At 31.2% G+C, this 22,948-nt stretch overlaps 1 protein-coding gene and 1 long non-coding RNA gene across 4 annotated transcripts; one reads left to right on the top strand and one right to left on the bottom strand.

The window, feature by feature from the left end:
- The first annotated feature begins 1,228 nt into the window (after nucleotides 1-1,228).
- LOC134281527 (uncharacterized) lies at nucleotides 1,229-3,895 on the top strand. Its single transcript, XR_009995106.1, has 4 exons — nucleotides 1,229-1,550; nucleotides 1,906-2,056; nucleotides 3,100-3,297; nucleotides 3,750-3,895. It is a non-coding gene; the product is annotated as an uncharacterized LOC134281527 (long non-coding RNA).
- A 2,676-nt stretch (nucleotides 3,896-6,571) lies between these two features.
- On the bottom strand, nucleotides 6,572-21,664 carry LOC134281535 (uncharacterized). 3 transcript variants are annotated; one of them, XM_062763987.1, is made up of 19 exons: nucleotides 21,592-21,664; nucleotides 20,226-20,287; nucleotides 20,037-20,135; nucleotides 19,434-19,532; nucleotides 19,068-19,166; nucleotides 18,711-18,809; nucleotides 18,357-18,455; nucleotides 17,850-17,942; nucleotides 17,465-17,563; nucleotides 16,998-17,096; nucleotides 16,631-16,729; nucleotides 15,918-16,016; nucleotides 15,410-15,502; nucleotides 15,025-15,123; nucleotides 14,558-14,656; nucleotides 11,740-11,814; nucleotides 11,515-11,589; nucleotides 8,384-8,435; nucleotides 6,572-6,688 (listed from the first exon to the last, which is right to left on the bottom strand). In XM_062763987.1, the coding sequence occupies exons 2-19, from the start codon at nucleotides 20,275-20,277 to the stop codon at nucleotides 6,655-6,657; spliced, it is 1,563 nt and encodes a 520-aa protein (XP_062619971.1). In that variant the 5' UTR covers nucleotides 20,278-20,287; nucleotides 21,592-21,664; the 3' UTR covers nucleotides 6,572-6,654. The 3 variants fall into 3 exon arrangements, with proteins under 3 accessions (XP_062619971.1, XP_062619972.1, XP_062619978.1); XM_062763988.1 differs by lacking the exon at nucleotides 18,711-18,809; XM_062763994.1 differs by lacking the exons at nucleotides 18,711-18,809; nucleotides 19,068-19,166.
- Nucleotides 21,665-22,948: the final 1,284 nt, after the last annotated feature.

The raw sequence follows: 22,948 nt of genomic DNA on the forward strand, positions 1-22,948 counted from the left end.
GCTACGTTTCAGATACTTACTGTGGATTTATGTAAAAGGATCCATCCATTAGTAATCACTTAGATTAGGTAGCAAACCACTTAGGATTTGCATGCTCGAATGGTAATTTAAAAATGGTTTGATTGTTAATTCTTGTCAAATATTTAATGACAGTAGCAATGATATAAATTAAATAACGGTAATGTTTTCTGCGGTATTCGATGCTCAAAGCATCAATCAATGATTTTAATTGAACCTTTCGTATACAGACAAAAGTAGTTGGCCTTTATTGTATTTACTGAATGCTTCCAGAGATTACTTTTACGTTCAGGGAATTGATTGATTAATGTTGCAAATCTTTTAAAACGCTTGGAACAAGCTTATGAACTCATATTACATAAACGGAAATTCAATTATAGCCTATGTAATGTTAATGACATGGTGAAGACGCAGAGTAGTCTATCTCTAAAAAGCTAAAAGCAATATAAATAACAAAGCATACACATCGACCCCCGAATATAAATAGGTAAGATCATATGCCAAGCTAGGGGAAAACATTCCCGATAACACCTCCATCAGTCATACATACTGATCAGGACATAGTCAAATAATTGGTAAGAAACAATAGGCTTAACTGTTTATGTGAAATATGCCTGTGACTCAGTGATATGTATAATTTCTAACAAGATTATTTTAATTAACAACCACAGAATTGACTAAATGCTTCTTTTAGCAAGGTTCTCATAATCTTTCTAAAATAAACCTGCATGGGGTTTAAACTGATACTATTAAAGCTCTACTGAAGTCTTTTAAATGCCAAATCGGAGTCGGCCATATTAGTTTTCGATAACCCTACTATCTGCTAACCAGGTATCACCCAATTGTGTGGTCACGCACGAATGATTTAGTCAGTCGGTTTCATTCGAACAGGATATTCGCCAAGGCCTATTTGTAAAATTTTTATTCAATAAAATAAAAAGGCAGAAGTATCTCAAATTCTGAGATAAAATAAATGCTTTTGAAAGCATCTTTGGTGTTGAGCAACGCTGATAACACGCAGTTATATAGTCAAAGAAGTTGGTACATGTACTTGTGCAGCTGCAGTCCACGTGCACTAAAAAGCTGAAGTTCCTGGTTGTAAATATCCAAGACGAAGCCGAAGGTAAGATAAACGAGCATAAATGCAAAACCACCTAAAAATAAATTACGAACCAAAAAATATATTTACTTCGTAAAAACGTTGCAATGTGACAGGACCTCAGCTGACCGAACGACGACACGTCTGCACTCAGCACGATTTGACCGTGTTATGTCTTGCCCATGCGCAAAGGAAAGACTGGAGTGAAAATGAAAGTAGATCAAAAAGCACATGTGTAAACACAGGGGAACAATTATTATAGCTGTTCACGAATAAAAGTGACAATAGATAAGTACAATTGTTGGCGAATTGTAAAATTAAATCGTTTTATATTGCTTTAGAGTGTCAGCAGTACGAACATCGATATTTCGGACAATGCCAGTTATTGTGACGATGAAGAAAGCGAGCACCTGGAGCACAACATCATGAACATGTAAGTACTAACTAGAATGCAAAAAGTATTAAACTGTTAAAGCATCTGTGCACTGCTAATCTTCAAGCAAGTAATATTCATTTATCTTTTCTGATTAACTCATTTATTTCCTTTAATGCAAGTGAGATAGGTGCATTGCAGACTTGACCAGCTGCATATAATAATATTTACACATGCTGTATTGCATTCAGTTATGGCCCAACCCAATCTATTTTACCATTGTCACAAAATTAGTTTTTGGATTTGTTTGTCAGTTTTTTTTTTTAATTGAAGAAATCAGAATAATTAATTATTTGATTTGTCTTATATGAATATTGCAGTAATATCATTCTGTCATTATCTTTTAAACTCAGAGGATACTAATCAAATAAATGAGATCATGAACGAGATGCTATGTTTGGATCTTCTGGTTATAAGGTTGACGACAATGGTGAAAGTGATGAAGAAGAGGCGGCCGGCTGGGGGGGGGGGGGCGATGAATATAAGATGTGGAAAGATATATCAAGGTTTGTGAATGGCAAACGCTGATTGATTGATTTAATGTTTGATTGATTGTATATTTTTTAACGTCTGTCTCGAAAATTTTCACTCATATGGAGACGCCACCACTTGCTGGTGGAGAGTTGCAAATTTTGTCCTAGGTCTTTTGAGCAGGGAGGGATCTTTTTCATGCAGCGCCTACTGCGATACAGGACCTCAGTTTATACGGTCTCATCCAAAGGACTGGTATCCACGTCCTACAGTGGGATTTGAACCCACCACGTATGGATTGACTCCTTAGTTCACGAATCTAGAGCAGATGCTCTAACCACTTCGCGAAGTGGGCGACACACTGTAATGAAGAATTAGTAATTAACAAATTGAGTAGTTTTTATAACTATAAAAACAGCATCTGCTGTAAATAGAGTAAAACAAAGGTAGGAAAGATATGTTACATTCATGTTTACCTCACAATAAAAATCATATAAAATGATGGTATAGAATGTCACAAACATTGTGACTCTATTTCCATTTCTATTTGTTTTCTCTGTGATATTTCTTTGAGAGTTATGTGAGTTGATTTCTTGATAATTAATTCTACTGGAATGAAAATTTCGCTAACTTAAAGATCAGCAGCTTAGAAGGCCTCATTTGTGTCTAACCTCAGTGGACAGGGACTTTTGAAATTGAGACAGAGGATCCATGTGATTTAAATCTATTAGTCTAGACAACATTGTATGCAAATTATATGCACATTTCTAATATTGTTGATGTCCTGGCATACCCAACAAGCTAAAAAGTGATTCCCTAAATTTATGTTATTACTACATTAGTATGCAATTTACTACACAGTGGTATAATTTCAAAATTTTACTGTCTTTTGATATGATTAAAATGTCTCAAACTCTAAAGAACTGGATGCAGTGATTTGTTACCCTTAAATATTCATGTAAATTACAGTGGGTTTTTTTTGTTTGTCTTGATTTACAGATTGCTACTGTAGCATGTAACATAAAAGATTTAAAACTTAAACAATTTGAATATTTTCTCTTGTATATTTTCTTTCAAGGAATACTGATGAATATGACAAGATGGAGGTGGATACCCTTTCAGATAGATGATTTATTGTTGGAGAGAGGGAAATATTGGACCTGCTTAAAAGGAGCATGTTTCAAAGAGTGAGGTGGACCAATACTCTGCTCTTCGTTGTTGAGGCAGAGAAAATAGCTGCAGGAGTAAAGTATTAATTTACCTGCACAGTACATATGTAAGTACATGTATTTCATACCAGTTTGAAGCTCATTTCTAAAGTTTAACATGTTTAATAATGAAAAGAACATTCAGAGTAAGATGTTTTGAGGATAAATTCAATACTACATTTCATTAACATATTCATTGCATTGCTATAATGAATTAAACTACTTTAAAGAAATAATTAATAGGTAGTGTAATTCATGATTTTAAAAAAGGATTTGTTAATGAATAGTAAAGAAAAAATGACATGCTACATTATAAACCATCAAAATTATAAGGAGACAGAATGAAAATAAATTTATCAATAATGTCTTTTAGAAGCTTTGAAAAAAAAGAAATTTTAGGCCTTACAAAGAGAGAAGCATAATTGAATACTAGTATAAGAAATAATAAAAAATATAAATATACAGTTTTTCATGTATTACTTAACAGAATTCCACATTTACAATTTCATTTTTATTGCAGGAGGGTCATGTAGGAAAATGGATGTCTACACAATTTTATGGAGAGAGAAATGCTGTTGCAATCCTGCTGCAACTTCTGGTCCTTCATTTTTGGGTATCATGGGATCAGTTTACCGTTGGTTCCAAATTTATTGATCTTGCATAAGGATAAGCAAGACAATTCTAAAGAATGCAGCTTTAGTACAGAGTATGTTTTACCAGTAATGCTTGAATTAGTGATGGAACGATTGTCGGCGACAATCGATTGTCGGTCGTTAGAAGCTCTTCGATGCTACTAATCGATAATTATAAAATAAATGTCGCCGACATCGCTAACAAAAAATAAAATTGTCATACTTTAATTTTATTACCAAAGCCAAGTGCAAAGAGTATAAAAGTAGTGATGAACGTTGAAAACATGGAAGGATTTCGTGTCTTGTTGATACTTTTACCGCCATGATTAAATATGGGGTTAGACTAATACCAGGAAACGCTAATATTGCAAGGTTTTACTATACAAAGGAAAACATAATTAGTCTAGTCAATCTTTAAACGTAATTATTATCATAAATACAAGTCTAACTTCTGGATAATTACTTTTAAGACTTGCAATTTTATTATTTTAACTAATTAAAACTTATTTTAAGAAAAATATACATGTATTAAATGAAAGGTGGGACTAATATCAGTAAAATACCCACTGCATGGACTTTATAAAAAAAATAAAATAAATTTCCATTCTGTTTCAATAGTCTTATATAGTCCTATATTATTTAAAGTAAACAAAATATTATTTTCCACTTTTTATAAAAGAAATTTCAATTAGCATTTTTGAATATTTTATGTAAGTAAATGTTTTTTTTGTAAAAGTTTGACAGAAATCTGAATAAGTTTCAACTTTTCTATATTAATTTTATTAAAGTTCAAAATGTCGATTATAATCGATTATTAATCGATTATGCCCCGTCGATTATTACCGATAATCGATTCTGATTTTTTTCCGATTCCCCATCACTAGCTTGAATAGATTTCTCTACATTTTTAAGAAAAGAAAACCTCTCATTTATTGCAATATTTTCTGCATTAATTTTTGATAAAAGTTTGTCTTCATATTTGGCATATTATTTTTGGAAAAAATTTTATTCAGAAGCAAGAATAAAGTTTTCAAGTCTCATGTAAAGTCAATGCAGTGATTTGAATATAAATCAAGGACAAAATAAAAAATACAGTAATTTCATACATTTTATATGGTATTACACGACTGTGCAATTTTAGGAACTAGGTTGCTGTGCAGTAGGTTTACCAGCAGTAACAGAGAAACAGAAAACCAAGCAGTGGATTGTGTATAAAAAAAAGTCAATTAAAGAATACACATATATTGCAGGTATTAAATTTTATGCAATATACATTTTAATTATTTTGAGTTATTTCAATTTAGTAACCTTTATAATGTTTAAAAACTTTAATAAATTATATACAGATATATATATATATATATATATATATATATATATATATATATATATATATATATATATATATATATATATATATATATATATATATATATATATATATATATATATATATATATATATATATATATATATATATATATATTTTTTTTTTTTTTTCAAAATCTGTATTGACATTTAAAATTGTCACTCTTAAGGTCTATTTTCTATTTTGCATCGACACAGATTCATCAATTTTCAGACATAAACTATTTTCATTTTACAGAAAAAAAAAACATTACCAATAGATCCTTCTTAAAGAGAACTCTTCGTCAGACGGGTCAATTCAAGAAATTTATCTTTTAAATTCAGTGTACTAACTCAAGAGACCTGCTGGTCACATGCTCACCTGTCTATCCCCCGTCCGCTCGAGTCAGTTGCATGCATGCATTTACCGGCTATTTTGTGTTATTTTGTGTAGGTAAGAACAGTATGAAATAAGTATATCAATTCTTCATTATTCAGATAGAGGTGCAAATTTAGAGGCAAACACTTAGGAGCGGGTATTATTGTTTTATTAAAGCATCTAATATTTGGACTTTTTAAATTTCGTTCCAAATATTATACCCTGCATGTAATATTTATAAACTTATAATTGGAACACAAACAAATATAACAAATATGTGAATTTTTTCGAATACAAATAGGTTACAACTTCATTTAATCAATAAACTCTGAGGGCAGATTACAGATTCAGCTTCATTATTGTTTAAGGTATTCAATCCCCAATAGCAACAGATTCAATGAAATTGTAACAGGTGTTGAATACTCAGTACATATAGACACTATTCCTTTGATTACTATTAGCTTGTAAGAGTGGGAATTGTCCTCAATTACGACCTTGAAATTTGGTAAGAGTTATTTCTCTCTATTGTTGATTAATAAAGATAAAACAGTTTTAAAAATTTCATCCGGTAAAAAAATTATTTTCAATTGTCATTCTATTTGAAATGTTTGTATGCATCTTTCCACCACAGTTTTTTGATATTCATATTATTCGAATTTCTGTTAAAAAACACAATCATCCCCATTAACTTTAATGCAACCTAGTTATTTAATTCTTGCTTAGTTAATGAAATTGTTTACCTTTCTCGCGAACAATCCTTTTCTACTATGAAATATCAGAGTATTATGTACCAGACGGACATTCAAGGGCATAGAGTTTGATTTATTTAAGGGATGGAAATACATGTATATGGAAGGAGATGGTAATCATAAATTCGTCGATATTTGTAACATGATGTAGCGTAAACTATTTTTTTCTTAGCTATATTAATCAAAATTGAATGTTAGCCGAAACAGAGAAAAAAACACGAGAAAACATGTGTTATATGCATATATATTTTATCAGATTTCTCAGAGAAGTGTCATCTAATTGGCTTTATAAGGCGCCATTGTATGGTCCTAGGTCTTCTACGACAACACTTTGCGTTCTCTATGTTCCTTCCTATTTTTCAAAAGAAATATGATTATACATACACACTGTAAAAGAAAAAAAAAACATTTAACTTGTATAACCTTGAATTATCGTAAATTGGTATGACAAGGTACATGTAACAATAGTACGAAAGCCGAAAAAAATATTTTATCTGACAGCCTCCAGATCTTCTATCTAACATCCGCCAAAAAATTTTTTGGCGCCCACCAAAAAATTATTTGGTGGTCGCCAGATAAAATATATTTGTCTACCTGGAACCTATAGATAATTAAACTTTCACTTCGAAACATTGACACCATATTTCATTCGACATCTAGATTAATTGACGACACAATATCAATGAACAATAGTTATTTCAATTCACATGCCGACATGATATATCCCTAAATGCTTAAAATAAACAATACTACAAAGTCGGATATTCTGTATCATATTTAGTAATTTAATGTGAAAGAGAAGGTAATGGTTACCAACAACAAAGCTTTCTTATAAACATGATGGTCCCTTGCATATACTTATGTAATACATGGGGATTTTGTCTCATAAAACATGGAATAAAATAAAATTTCAATTGATTTGATATACAAAAACATGCTGTAGAGGAACTAAAACGAGGCAAATTTTTGACAAACAAGTTAATTAATAAAGAATATCAAAAGTATCATTGACTTTTCTCGAATGCAAGTCAAACTCTAAGGTGAAGGTAAAAAGGTCAACATTTTTTGTATCTAAAGAAGATCTTGTCATAAGGATTACATCTTTGAACAATGAATGTCCTAGTACTAACGATTCACAAGGTATTGCCAAGATTGAATTTTTTTTAGAAGTGGCTTGAACTAAATGGTTGAGGTCAAAAGGTCAATTTTAATTTCCATTGAAAGGTCATAGAAAAATCCCTTGTGGAAAATAAAAGCCCTGGCACCAACTATCTAAGGTTAACGTTCGGAATATTTTGGTAAAAGTGGGTCAAACTCAAAATTCGAGAGATTGTATCCAAAGAAAGATTTTGTCAAAAAGAATTCCTCCATGAAAATATGAAAGCCATTGCTAGGGATGTGCAATTTTATCGGTATACCGGTATATCGCGATTTTTTGTTGCGTGATACGTATCGTATTACGGAGACCTCAATAACGGTCTTTAGGTACATATTATAAAGTCCAGAAATTATTCACTTATTTGTTAAATCTTTCAAATTACAATTACAGAAAGTATAAAAAATATTGTAAAAAGTGAAAAGAACGGCATCTCACCGTCCAAACATAACTGATTTTGATATACATAAAAAATTTAGGAAAGTAAAATTTTGTTTTTCTAGCATATTTTTTTAGAAAAATGATGACTTTTCATATAAAATTATTGTAAAAACCGCTCTTATAAATATCATGAGATATCATGAAATTATCGTGATATTGTGGGAAAAAAATCGTGATATATCGCGATACGAAATTTTTGGCGATACCCGTCCTAATGGTCATATCCATTCACAAGCTATGGCCAAGGATAAAGTTTTACGGACAAAGAGACAAAGAGATAAACAGACAGAAAGAAAGAGAGAGACGGACGGCAGGTTAAAGATTATGCATGCCCGATTCTTTGATTGCTGAGGCAGAGAAATAAGAAGAAGGATAAGGAGAAGCAATATGTTCCCCAACTTTGTTTGAATAACATGATTATACATGTACTAAGAGTATGATATTACTTACGATTTACGGTTATACAAAGAACGAAGCCTACTGTGTGCCTTGGTATCGAGTTCTAAAAAAGCGGAAGACATACTTATTTTTTCTATCTTTTTTATTGAAAAATGTTACAACGCACTTTGAAAAATTACGCACTTTGAAAAAATTTGGGACCAAGCTAACGCACTTTGAAAAAAAGAATATTTTTTCACAGTGCCTTAATATCGACCATATTAACGCACTTTGAAAAAAATGAAAAGGTTGATCAATATTCCTTCAAATAATCGGTATGATAAATAACAGATCCTGGTTTGATAACTTTTTTATGATAAAGTCACTGTAGGACCTGAGATATTAACGTTTCAAATATTTAAGGTTTTGATAAAATAAAGGGAAAATTAAAGGGTCTTGAAAAAAAGAGTGACGATTGTATAAGTTCATTAATTCGCCCACCCTTTTTAATTCTAGTCTTTGATAAGTAGATGTAAAGACGTATAGGGGGCACTAACAGAGGACAGATTCACGCAACTTAGCATTTATCATAACAAAAAGGGGCCAATTTGATTGTTCAAAACTATGAAAATTCTTTCTCTCTCATACGTTTCACTGTACTTTAAAATTTCTAGTTTTCATCTGTTTTAATTAACTCATTTATTATTGAAAGTTTTCAACGTCATACCAGTTAGGTAAATACATAATTATATGAATGCTTTGAGGGGCCAGGGCAGGGGATGGGGGGCTAAGCCCCCCACTTAAATTGGAAAGATATATACATCGTATAAGCATTGAAAATGCAGCGTACCCTTTTTAGGTTTATTGCTCCCCTCCCCCGTTTGTTACCGACACCTATGTATTGGAAAGATAAAGATTTGGACTGAGGGATCTTATATCCCTCTTCTCCTCTTTTCGACGGGAGTAAATCAATTCATTTTTAGGTTAGGGTTAGGCTTAGTTTTTTGAAAGATAAATAACAAATAAAATCTTTCAATGCCTAAAATATGATTTTTTTTTCAAAGTGCGTTAAGTGTCTCCATGGTAAAATATATTGATGTAGACTCTTAACGCACTTTGAAAAAAAATTTCAAAGTGCGTTGAGTGGGTCCCAAATTTAAGGCACTTTGAAAAAATTTTTCAAAATGCGTTGATTTTGTCCCAATTTTAACGCACTTTGAAATTTTTTTTCAAAGTGCGTAATTTTTTCAAAGTGCGTTGCCACAAAGGTTCCACATATAAACATGAGTTATTCTTTTTATCCTTTCACCATTTTTTATTAGACATTCAGTATTAGACTTTCAACTATATTAATTTATTTACAGAAATATCCCAGGTTAACTCTCATTAAATTTAAGACATATTTTATTTTTTATGAAGAAAATTCTCATGAATGAGGAAAATCAAAATTAACAAGTAAATTGAAGTTATTTAACACTTTCCTTTAGTAGAAGTGCAAAATGAGATGTTCAATATGTACATGCGTGTCTAAACATAATAATTAGTCAATCAAATAATTTATTGTTGCTTTTTTCACCTTTTGTTGTAAATACTCATTCCATTTATACCAACTGGTTCAAAGTTTTTTAAGAGCCTTTTCAAATTGTCTGAAAACATAGCATAACAATGTGATTTTCCCCATGATAAAAGTTCCTCTTAGCAATTTTTTCACATTTTGAGTTTTTTTATTTATTTATTTATTTATTTATTTATTTTATTATGGAAAGAATATTTCTAATATCATTATCTTTTTATAAAATCTTACCGTCTTAAGCAAAAAATTTTTTAAACAATAAACTGACCTACACCTATACGACCATAATAATTATTTTGTCGCCCGCATGGCGCAGTGGTAAGAGCGTCTGCTTTAGAGTCGGGAAATAGGGAGGTAATCATTATGTCGAGAGTTCGAATCCCACTGTGGGACGTTGAGACCAGTCCTTCGGATGAGACCATATAAACCAAGGTCCCGTGTCGCAGTAGATGCTGTCCAGAAAAAGATCCCTCCCTGCTCAATGGCCTTGAGTGCCGAACAGAGGACAAAATTTGCAGCTCTCCACCGGCAAATGGTGGCGTCTTCATATGAGTGAAAAATTCTCGAGAGGGGCGTTTAATGTCGACTCTGCTGCCGAAATCATTCGACAAACCTCGGCTTCTTCAAACAGTACAGGCAAAAAGGATAAATACAAGCTGTAAAGCTTGCATGCTATAATGATCAATTCTGTTTACAATGAAAATATAGAAACTTTTTGATGTTGATGCTAACAAATATATTATTTAGACGTTAATGACTACCAATTTCCATTGTTTGTTTTGTCATATTTTTATATTATGATTGAAAATCTTGAAGAATAACTAAGTCGTACAAAATTAAGACCATAATAAAAAATGATCTTCCTTGTCTTGAACGACATTTCAATCAATGAATTAATTGAAATTTTCTCAGTATGCAATCACAAAAGAGAGTAAGTGTATATTCCAAAGACTGTAAAAAAACTTCTTCAACTACGGGAGGGACGTTAATGTGATTGCGCAAGTGATATATAGTCCTGGTGGTAGTTTTTACACATTTTGAGCTTTTTCATGAATTGTAATAGGTTAAGAATAAATCTCGCAGAATGAGCAGTGTTACGCGTAAAGTTTCGTTATCGTATCTAAATGATCATTTTTTCCCATATTCATTCCATTTATATTAGGGTCCCTTGGGGATCCGGGTTAGAAAAGGTCCTCAGTACCCTCTTGCTTGTCGTAAAAGGCGACTAAATGGGGTGGTCCTTCGGATGAGACCGAATAAACCGAGGCCCCGTGTCACAGCAGGTGTGGCACGATAAAGATCCCTCCCTGCTCAAAGGCCGTAAGTGCCGAGCAAAGGCCTAAATTTGCAGCCCTTCACCGGCAATGGTGACGTCTCCATATCAGTGAAATATTCTGGAGAGGTATAAACAGTAAACAGTATACAATCAATCAATCAGTCATTTATATTAGGTAACGTAGGTAGATCGTTCCTTCTCAAATTAGCTCAAAACGTGCCATAACAATGCGATTGCCCCCATGATAAAAGGTCCTTTTCCTCATATTGAGTTTTTTCATGCTTTTAATAGGTTAAGAATAAAACTCGTTAAAATGAGCAATGTTACACACAAATTAAAGTTTCCAAATCTTACCTAAATGATCCAATTGTTCTATACTCATTCCATTTATATTTGGTAACGTAGGTAGATCGTTCCTTTTCAAATTATCTGAAAGCATTCCGTAACAATAAGACTGTACTCGTGATAAAAAGCATTGTTAGCAATTTGTATACATTTTGATTTTTTATGAATTGTAATAGGTTAAGAATAAAACACGTTACAATAAGCAACGTTACGCGTTAACTTTCGTAATTTTACATAAATGATCCATTTTTTCCATACTCATTCCATTTATATTAGGTAACGTAGGTAGATTGTCCCTTATCAAATTATCTGAAAACATACCATAGCAATGTGATTGCCTCTATCAAAAGAGGTCCTGACGGCAATTTCTACATATTTGGAGTTGTTCATAGGTCTTAAGGTACCCAGTTCTTAGAGGTTGTCAAAGCTAACTTTTTATTGCCCTACGTCAACTTTATCGTTTTTTCCTAACATATATTAGTGGCACTTTAATAGGTAAATAATGACGTCTTGTACTTTCGACGTCGAGGGTCAACATTTTACAACGTCGAACATCAAAAATTTTCAGAATGAACTAGGTTTTGAATTTGAATCATACATTGTAACGTTACTATGGTAATGAATGTATATACGAGGGGTTATCAAAAAGTTCGTGGACTGAGGCTATAAAATTAGTACTATATAGTCTGTGCTTTCAAAATTTATATGGAACATAAAACAACACAAAATAGAGAAATGTAGAAAATTTTAGCCTGATACGTTCATTATTTGCCAAATTATTATAAAATGAAAACGTCATTATATGATCACCCGGCGCTGTCGTCGTTTATTTTCATGACGTCCGATAACGTCATTGTTTTTTCACTGTCATCTTCTTCTACCTCATACACTTTTTGGATGAGATTCCCTGGAGCTGAGAAAGGACTTAAACCTGCCTTGCTTTTATGACTTTAAAATGTCATTAACAGTGGCCTTCAATGAATATGATATTCCAGATGGATTAATACATTGGGAGAGATCCGCGCTTGATTGTGCCGGCATATTTTGCTTTTGGGAGTTCAATATCTACAACACATGATCAACGTCATTTTTGACGGGATTGATTTTTCACACCTTGACTGCAAATCGACATTAATTGTGTATTCCTTTACTCTCTGAATCTATTTTGACATTAAAAGACAAGTACTCTGAATGCATATTATTTCTCTGTAACATATTTTAGGTCTATACAATTTTTTTCAGGGGCAAAACTTTGTATTATGTTGGAAACGGAAACCCCTCCCCCCTTTTGATGTCATTTTCAAGGCCTCATTTGTTTAGACATTCCGTGTAAAATTTACGATAAAACATAGAATTTCCAGAATGAAGAGAAAATTTCATATTTTATAGAACAATTGTGTCCCGACACATACCTGAATTAACGGGACTTTTGGATGTCAAATAATCATATCAAATGAGTTTTTCTTAGTTACACATAGGTCGAAAAAACGTCGTTTTCGAGGTTGCGCCGCTTGGACATACCATTGCTTACAAAAACATTACTAATTTATTAAAAAATAAAATTATTGATTTGTGGTTTATTCTTTGGATAGAAAAGACGATGCTTACTAGATATTTCAAAATTCATAGATGTACCTTGAGCGGTTTTAATTTTATGGCGCTAGTCCACGAACTTTTTGATAACCCCTCGTAATTGAGTAAATGTATTTCGAGAAAAATATTTTACTCCTTAAATTGCCTCTTTCAATAATTTTTAAAATACAAATAAATTAATTTAATAATATTCAGTAATATCCATAAATTTTACGAGTCTATTGTTTGTTTCACATTCCCTCGTGATTGAATGTCAAGAAGACTTTAAAAGCAAACAACTTCAGTTCAATATCGATTTATCTATCATATCTAAAATAGTTACTTCGTGTAAAAAATCGTTTTTAAAACCTGTGAAATTCATTCGAAAAAGAAAGATTTCATTTCAAACATAAATCTCGAGTAGTCAAGATATTTGGGGGTTGTTGTTGTTGTTGTTGTTGTTGTTTTTAATTCAGTGTAAACAATAAATTTTTCCAAATGTGAAAGTTTCAAAATTCTTTCGGGATAACAATAAACAAGATCCTATCGGAAAGTGAAATTTTGTGCGATTGAATTTTATTTTCTACATATAAAAACAGAAAATTTGTTAAATATAATTGTTTAAAGTACACACTATACAACAATTTTAGGAGGTATTTGAAACATTGCATATTAAAAAATATTTCATAAAATCTTTTCAAACCAAAACTCAGAAGGTTTAATGTCTGTATGTTTTAACAAAACTATTTCTTTTAATTCCAAGGATACACTTCTTTCACAAACAGCAATGGACATTTTTATGTAGTAACTTCTTAAGTAAGACGATTGATAAGTTATCAACAAATGGATGGGTTATAATTCACGAGCATTAGCGATTTTTTACTCAATAATCACAAGACGCTTTAATGAAATAATAATTATGGAGAGTAATAGAAAAAATGGTAGCAATAAACAAACAATTTTTTTTTAATCTTACCAAGCTTGTCCATATAAGCAACATTTAGACCATTTATTCCGCCGAGAACATGACCATCCACATCTTCTGAATCACGTTTAAGTTTATCCTGAGCTAAAATTAAATTTTTGCTTCAAGATTTTGCTGAGCTAAATAAACAAGATTTTTTTTCATTTATTCACTTTGCAGTGGGAAGGGCGATATTTACTCTCGAGGAATCCTATTCACTTTCTCAGTAATCATGTTCATCACATTTACCAAGATATTATTGTCCATATAAGCAACATTTAGACAATTCCGCCAAGAACGACCTTTTGTTGACGTTGATCGATTACATATTTACCCTTGAGGAAAATATGAAATTTCTCTCTGACATTTTTAATACAATTATCACAACAACATAATCATGATACAATAGATGAGTAAATAAACAAGATTTTTTTTCTGATTAAAAGTTCATCACATTTGATATTATTATCAAAAAAAATCGATATTTAGCAATAAACAAGACAAACAAAATCTTACCAAGTTTGTCCATATAAGCAACATTTAGACCATTTATTCCGCCGAGAACATGACCATCCACATCTTCTGAATCGCGTTTAAGTTCAAGCTCTTGTTGAGCTAAAAACAAGAATAATATTAGTCTTGATGATTTAATGAACGCATGAACAATCACTTTTTTAAATGTTTTCGAGAAGAATTCTAGTGTCAGGAGTAAAACTCAAATCGTCAATGGGGTTATTGTACTAGAGGATGGGTGTTTATTTTCAATCCCATTTTTTGCAATTCATTATTTTACGTTGTTATCACATTTCGCTTTACTTGGGGACTAGAACTTCAATATTTACTCTCAAGAAATATGAGATTTTATTCTCGCTGACACTTATGTGACTAGAATAATCACAAGACGTATTTTATAAATTATTCATTATTGTTAAAAAATCGAAGAAAATTGGGAGCAATAAACCAACATAATTTTGTAATCTTACCAAGCTTGTCCATATAAGCAACATTTAGACCATTTATTCCGCCAAGAACATGACCATCCACATCTTCTGAATCACGTTTAAGTTGATCCTTTTGCTGAGCTAAAAAACAGAAATTTTTGCACTAAGAATGGGGGATGTGTCTTCATTCCTATTTATTTCTGTCCATTACATTTTTCGTTATTAGCTCTATTCACTTTGCAGTGGGAGAGGGTATTGATATTTACTCTCGAGGAAAGAGCATGAAATAGTATTCTCTCTGGAACTTTTTAGACAAAAGTAATCATGTTCAAAGTACAATCATCAAATGATTTAGAGACAAAACTGGCAGCAATAAACAAACAAAATCTTACCAAGCAATAAACCAACCAAATTTTTGTAATCTTACCAAGCCTGTCCATATAAGCAACATTTAGACCATTTATTCCGCCAAGAACATGACCATCCACATCTTCTGAATCACGTTGATCCTTTTGCTGAGCTTAAATCAAAACAATGAGTCTTGATAATTTTAAGAACGCTAGATCAAACACTTTCCAAGATGAAAGGAACAGAGTAGACTTTTAGTGTGAAGAGTAGAAGTGAAATAAATTCTGGGGTTTTTGCTCTGTAAAATTGGGCCGTATTGCTGATAATCATTATGATGAATAAAAGATAAAAAAGTAGTTATAAAAAACATAAATTTGAGCTAAAAAAACCAATTAAGAAATTTTGCACTAACTTCACATTTCGCTTTGCAGATGGAATGCGATATTTACTCTCCAGGAATAACACATTTTATTCTCCCTGTCACTTGTCTGACAGAAATTATCACAAGACGCTTTAATAAAAATAATAATTATGGAGAGTAATAGAAAAAATGGTAGCAATAAACAAACAAAATTTTGTAGTTTTACCAAGCTTGTCCATATAAGCAACATTTAGACCATTTATTCCGCCGAGAACATGACCATTCACATCTTCTGAATCACGTTTACGTTCAAGCTCTTGCTGAGCTAAAAATAAATTTTTTTCTACTAAGAAGAGGGTTGTATTTTCATTCCGTTTCATATAAGTCGATTACATTTTTCGTTATTATCACAATATCGCTTTGCAGGGGCAGGGGACATATTGGTATTTACTCTCGAGGAGAATATGATATCGTATTCTCTGACACTCGTTTGTCAAGAATAATTAAAAAGCGTGCTCAATAGAATAATCTTAATCGTAATGAAAGAAAAAACTGGTAGTAATAAACAAACACATGTTATCGAGCTTGTCCATATAAACAACATTTAGACCATTTATTTCGTCGAGAACATTACCATCGACGTCTTCTGAATTTCGTTTAAGTTCAAGCTTTTGCTGAGCTAAAAAACAAGACCTTTTGCACTAAGAATGGGGGATGGGTGTATTTCATTCATATCAGTCCATTACATTTTTCGTTTTTAGCATAATTCGCTTTACAAGGGGAGGGGGAAATTGATATCTACTCTCGAGGAATGTATAAAATTGTATTTTTCTCTGAAATTTGTTAGACAAGGATAATCACAAGACATGTTCAAAGGAATAACCATCATCATGATTAAAAGAAAAAAAAAACTTGCAGCAATAAACAAACACCATTTACCAAGCTTGTCCATATAAGCAACATTTAGACCATTTATTCCGCCGAGAACATGATCGTCCACGACTTCTGAATTACGTTTAGGTTCAAGATTTTGCTGAGCTAAATAAACAAGATTTTTTTTCATTAATAGGAGGAAGCGTATTTTCGATCCTATTCATCTCAGTTCATCACATTTGATATTATTATCACAATTCGCTTTTGTTGAGGAGGGGAGGGGGTATCGATATTTACCCTTGAGGAAAATATGAAATTGTTTTCTCTCTGACATTTTTAAGATTAGAATTATCACAAGACATAATCAATACAATAATGGTTATTCTGATTAAAAGAAAAAAAAATTGGTAGCAATAAACAAACAAAATCTTACCAAGTTTGTCCATATAAGCAACATTTAGACCATTTATTCCGCCGAGAACATGACCATCCACATCTTCTGAATCGCGTTTAAGTTCAAGCTCTTGTTGAGCTAAAAACAAGAATAATATTAGTCTTGATGATTTAATGAACGCATGAACAATCACTTTTTTAAATGTTTTCGAGAAGAATTCTAGTGTCAGGAGTAAAACTCAAATCGTCAATGGGGTTATTGTACTAGAGGATGGGTGTTTATTTTCAATCCCATTTTTTGCAATTCATTATTTTACGTTGTTATCACATTTCGCTTTACTTGGGGACTAGAACTTCAATATTTACTCTCAAGAAATATGAGATTTTATTCTCGCTGACACTTATGTGACTAGAATAATCACAAGACGTATTTTATAAATTATTCATTATTGTTAAAAAATCGAAGAAAATTGGGAGCAATAAACCAACATAATTTTGTAATCTTACCAAGCTTGTCCATATAAGCAACATTTAGACCATTTATTCCGCCAAGAACATGACCATCCACATCTTCTGAATCACGTTTAAGTTGATCCTTTTGCTGAGCTAAAAAACAGAAATTTTTGCACTAAGAATGGGGGATGTGTCTTCATTCCTATTTATTTCTGTCCATTACATTTTTCGTTATTAGCTCTATTCACTTTGCAGTGGGAGAGGGTATTGATATTTACTCTCGAGGAAAGAGCATGAAATAGTATTCTCTCTGGAACTTTTTAGACAAAAGTAATCATGTTCAAAGTACAATCATCAAATGATTTAGAGACAAAACTGGCAGCAATAAACAAACAAAATCTTACCAAGCAATAAACCAACCAAATTTTTGTAATCTTACCAAGCCTGTCCATATAAGCAACATTTAGACCATTTATTCCGCCAAGAACATGACCATCCACATCTTCTGAATCACGTTGATCCTTTTGCTGAGCTTAAATCAAAACAATGAGTCTTGATAATTTTAAGAACGCTAGATCAAACACTTTCCAAGATGAAAGGAACAGAGTAGACTTTTAGTGTGAAGAGTAGAAGTGAAATAAATTCTGGGGTTTTTGCTCTGTAAAATTGGGCCGTATTGCTGATAATCATTATGATGAATAAAAGATAAAAAAGTAGTTATAAAAAACATAAATTTGAGCTAAAAAAACCAATTAAGAAATTTTGCACTAACTTCACATTTCGCTTTGCAGATGGAATGCGATATTTACTCTCCAGGAATAACACATTTTATTCTCCCTGTCACTTGTCTGACAGAAATTATCACAAGACGCTTTAATGAAATAATAATTATGGAGAGTAATAGAAAAAATGGTAGCAATAAACAAACAAAATTTTGTAGTCTTACCAAGCTTGTCCATATAAGCAACATTTAGACCATTTATTCCGCCGAGAACATGACCATTCACATCTTCTGAATCACGTTTAAGTTCAAGCTCTTGCTGAGCTAAAAATAAAATTTTTTCTACTAAGAAGAGGGTTGTATTTTCATTCCGTTTCATATAAGTCGATTACATTTTTCGTTATTATCACAATATCGCTTTGCAGGGGCAGGGGACATATTGGTATTTACTCTCGAGGAGAATATGATATCGTATTCTCTGACACTCGTTTGTCAAGAATAATTAAAAAACGTGCTCAATAGAATAATCTTAATCGTAATGAAAGAAAAAACTGGTAGTAATAAACAAACACATGTTATCGAGCTTGTCCATATAAACAACATTTAGACCATTTATTTCGTCGAGAACATTACCATCGACGTCTTCTGAATTTCGTTTAAGTTCAAGCTTTTGCTGAGCTAAAAAACAAGACCTTGTGCACTAAGAATGGGGGATGGGTGTGTTTCATTCATATCAGTCCATTACATTTTTCGTTTTTAGCATAATTCGCTTTACAAGGGGAGGGGGAAATTGATATCTACTCTCGAGGAATGCATAAAATTGTATTTTTCTCTGAAATTTGTTAGACAAGGATAATCACAAGACATGTTCAAAGGAATAACCATCATCATGATTAAAAGAAAAAAAAATTGCAGCAATAAACAAACACCATTTACCAAGCTTGTCCATATAAGCAACATTTAGACCATTTATTCCGCCGAGAACATGATCGTCCACGTCTTCTGAATTACGTTTAGGTTCAAGATTTTGCTGAGCTAAATAAACAAGATTTTTTTCATTAATAGGAGGAAGCGTATTTTCGATCCTATTCATCTCAGTTCATCACATTTGATATTATTATCACAATTCGCTTTTGTTGAGGAGGGGAGGGGGTATCGATATTTACCCTTGAGGAAAATATGAAATTGTTTTCTCTCTGACATTTTTAAGATTAGAATTATCACAAGACACGATCAATACAATAATGGTTATCCTGATTAAAAGAAAAAAAAATTGGTAGCAATAAACAAACAAAATCTTACCAAGTTTGTCCATATAAGCAACATTTAGACCATTTATTCCGCCGGGAACATGACCATCCACATCTTCTGAATCACGTTTAAGTTCAAGCTTTTGTTGAGCTAAAAAACAAAAACAAATTTCTAGGAGTGGGGGGGGGGCATAGTTTAATTCCAATTTATCTTAGTTCATCACTTTTTATCACAATTAGCTTTCCTGGAAGAGGGGATTTCGATATTTACTCTTAAGGAGAATATATATGACATTCGATTCTGTGTTATTTCTGTCTTAGTCTATACTATCGGATTGATTCTGCATTTCGTAAGAAAACGACAATTTCTCCTTAAACTGCACTTCAGTAATATAAGGAAGTTGAAATTTCCTGATAAGGTAAAGAGAATGTTTCACCTATTACGATAAAGTCTGAGAGAGATTTGGCCTGACACAATAATATTTCTATGGTGGTTATCACACATTGCGCTTTGCTGGGGGATTTCGATATTAACATTTATCATTTTATTCTCTCTATCACTTGTATGACTAGAGTAATCCAAAACGTATTTAAATAAATAATCATTATGGCAATTTATAGAAAAAAATGGTTGCAAGAAACAAACACAATTTACCAAGCTTGTCCATATAAACAACATTTAGACCATTTATTCCGCCGAGAACATGACCATCCACATCTTCTGAATCACGTTTATTTTCCAACTTTTGCTGAGCTAAAACCAAAATAATGTCTGGATTTTTTAATGTACGATTTGTAAATATTGAACATAAGGTATAACTATAATATATTATACTTTTTTTACCTGTAGCTAGTGCGAGTATAATGCTCACAGCTGTGAAACATAAAGAATTCATTTCTTCGTCTCTGAAATAAATAAGATATTCCTTTTTTTCAACTTAAAATAAAAAACAATCTCAATTTGACAAATATTCTTATTTTTTAAAGATTATTTCTTCGTGTATTAATTCAATGCTAACAAACAGCTGTACAAAAAGACAATATTGAAGTATTTTTGTGTAATATTTACCGCATTACCAAAACGCACAAAAATTATTTGAGAATTTAAACTATTGTTCTTAACTTTTTGCATGCGGCCAGGAGTTTAATCAACGGAGATGTCTAAATGTAGTACAATTTCCAAGAAATATATTGGAAACTCTTTCATAAAACTTCTTAAACAACATGAAAATTGTTCATGTATGGGTTCCTATACACAATAATGTAGTTATAAAATGAATAATCACAATAAAGGACTATTTAGTTATAATGTTTGTAAGGTATGATAAACATAAACCAGTCTTGCAAAGAAGACTTATTTTGGACATGAGAATAAACCACTTTTAAACAATATTAAATATGTTTTAAAATATACCACTTTTAGATAAAGTTACCATTTTAGAACAGATTTAGAAGGGATTCGATAAAAAGTTTTTTTCTCTATCGTTTATCAGTCAAAAACTTTCCTTTTTGTGTTATAAAAATTTTTCTTATGATGATTTTAACAAATAAAAATAAAAAATAAATCATATATTCAAACACATAAAAATAAACGACATTTTTAAAAAATTAAAGAAAAAAGAGAGTTTGGATATCCTAATATTTTCAGTCACATTATTTTTTTTAATATGGTAATAACATCCACTAAACCCTTTCTGATTTCATATTATTTTCATTATTTCATATTTTTATTATTTTCAAAAAAAAGTTTTTTATCTTTTGAAATGTAAGTAAGCATCACTTAATTGGCAACAGTAATTTTTAAATGTTTAATGTATAGGAAAAGTGCATGTCCAAATGTACATGTGCCCTGGCCGTACGCAGAATATAAATTGTAAATTTAATACAATTGATACTATATATTATTACAATTATTTTATTTTACTCGAATTTTTTATTGATTCGTTAAGTTTTTGAATACAATGAAAATTAGTAGTTCCTGTTAAATGTGATCAACGTGTCAACTTATTTAGTATTGTGAATAAAAGATAAGAATTTTATTTTTTTAAGTTCATGAGAAACTTAGGTACAACAATTCAATATGTAATTAATATTCTCATAAATATTAGTATTGAAATTGATTTATAGATTTGAAATAATACCTATATTATCACGCTAAATTCACAATAGCGCACAAAAATTTGATTTAAAAAAAAAAAAAGAAAAGTTACCAGAGATGGATGGAGACTAATTCTATAAATTTTATCCAAATTCTCCTGCTCATGAATTCTCAATTTCCTAATTTATATAACCAATCACATGAGAATTGGCATGTGGTCAGTACATTGCTTTATTTCCGCCTTAGATGTACATGTACTTTGGATCAACCATCGTATTTAGCAATAAGATTATCATTAACCTTGAAAAGATGTCCAACGTTTCAATGAATGACCTTCCTGTCGTGCCTCTGCTTTTAACTCGATTTTTTTTTACTAATAAGCGTATTAACGTATTTATTTCTAATAGATTTACCAAGCAACAACAGATTTATTACCACTTATAAGTGTAAATTTGAAAGCAAAATTTTAAAAAATCAAATAAAAGTATCAGAATCTAAATATTTCTTATCGCTAATGCATGCATTTTGTTATTAATAAAATTTAATTTATTTTTCACTCACAGTATGTAGTGTTTGATGCTAAACTCATTTCTTTTTTACCATTTATAAATCATTCTACATGCAATACTTCGAGTTTAAATTTGCCTGTTTCAGTAAAAAAGGTAATCCTCATTGAAAATACCTAAAACAATGACGTTTTAATAAGGAGCAGAGAATAGCGATATGTGTTTGTTCTGCTGTGGAAAAATAATAAATAAACCCTGAAAAAAGGAGGAAATCAAAAAAAATTGACATTGTATATGTAAAAATTATATTGTAAAATATTTTTGTATACAGGTAAATATGCGTATTGATTGTTAAGATTATTTTATTAGTTGTAGAGACCGTAGAATTTGAAGTTGTAAGATTTATGCAGAACAAATTATAAAAGGAAATGAGATATGAAGTACGATGATTTGATCACCTTTGCAGACCCTGTGAAAGTAGATCTAAGCGATAAGTAAAACAAATCAAAGAAAATCATGCCACTGGCAAACTCAATGTCAAGTAGAATAGATAAGGTTTTAAAAAATGGGCACGAGACCAGGCTGTATACAAACGTAAAAGGAGTGTATTTTTTGAGATTCTCTTTATAATTTGTTTCAACGTAATCATGCTGTCAAAAATGCTCCATGGTGATAGATATGGTATTTGTAGAATTTATTTACATGATATATGCTCAATCAATTGAAATGGAATTTCACAGAAATGTACAGATATCACCATGTTAGAATATTACGTACGAGGATGGACTAAAATTGCATTTACATATTATGAAGACTGATATTGTCTCAATACTTTTCGAATACATTCTTTTTATACCAAACAAAAGCAAACAAATTAATAGATAATTTTTTTTGATTAATTAATAAAAAAAAAATTTAATGATTAAAAAAATCAGCAAACAAAATATCAAACCTTATTGCAAA

Source organism: Saccostrea cucullata, unplaced genomic scaffold, assembly GCF_032062105.1.
Source record: "Saccostrea cucullata isolate Sc308-1 unplaced genomic scaffold, CSIRO_AGI_Scuc_v1 ctg3936, whole genome shotgun sequence".
NCBI lineage: Eukaryota > Metazoa > Mollusca > Bivalvia > Ostreida > Ostreidae > Saccostrea > Saccostrea cuccullata.

Excerpts from the sequence above, each read along its gene's own strand:
- LOC134281535 (XM_062763987.1), bottom strand. The coding sequence starts at position 20,277 with ATGAATTCTTTATGTTTCACAGCTGTGAGCATTATACTCGCACTAGCT. Across the intron at positions 19,533-20,036 it reads TGTTTATATGGACAAGCTTG|CTCAACAAAAGCTTGAACTT; the intron begins GTAAATTGTGTT and ends TTTGTTTTTTAG. Across the intron at positions 11,815-14,557 it reads TGCTTATATGGACAAACTTG|ATAATTTGATAAGGGACAAT; the intron begins GTAAGATTTTGT and ends GTATGTTTTCAG.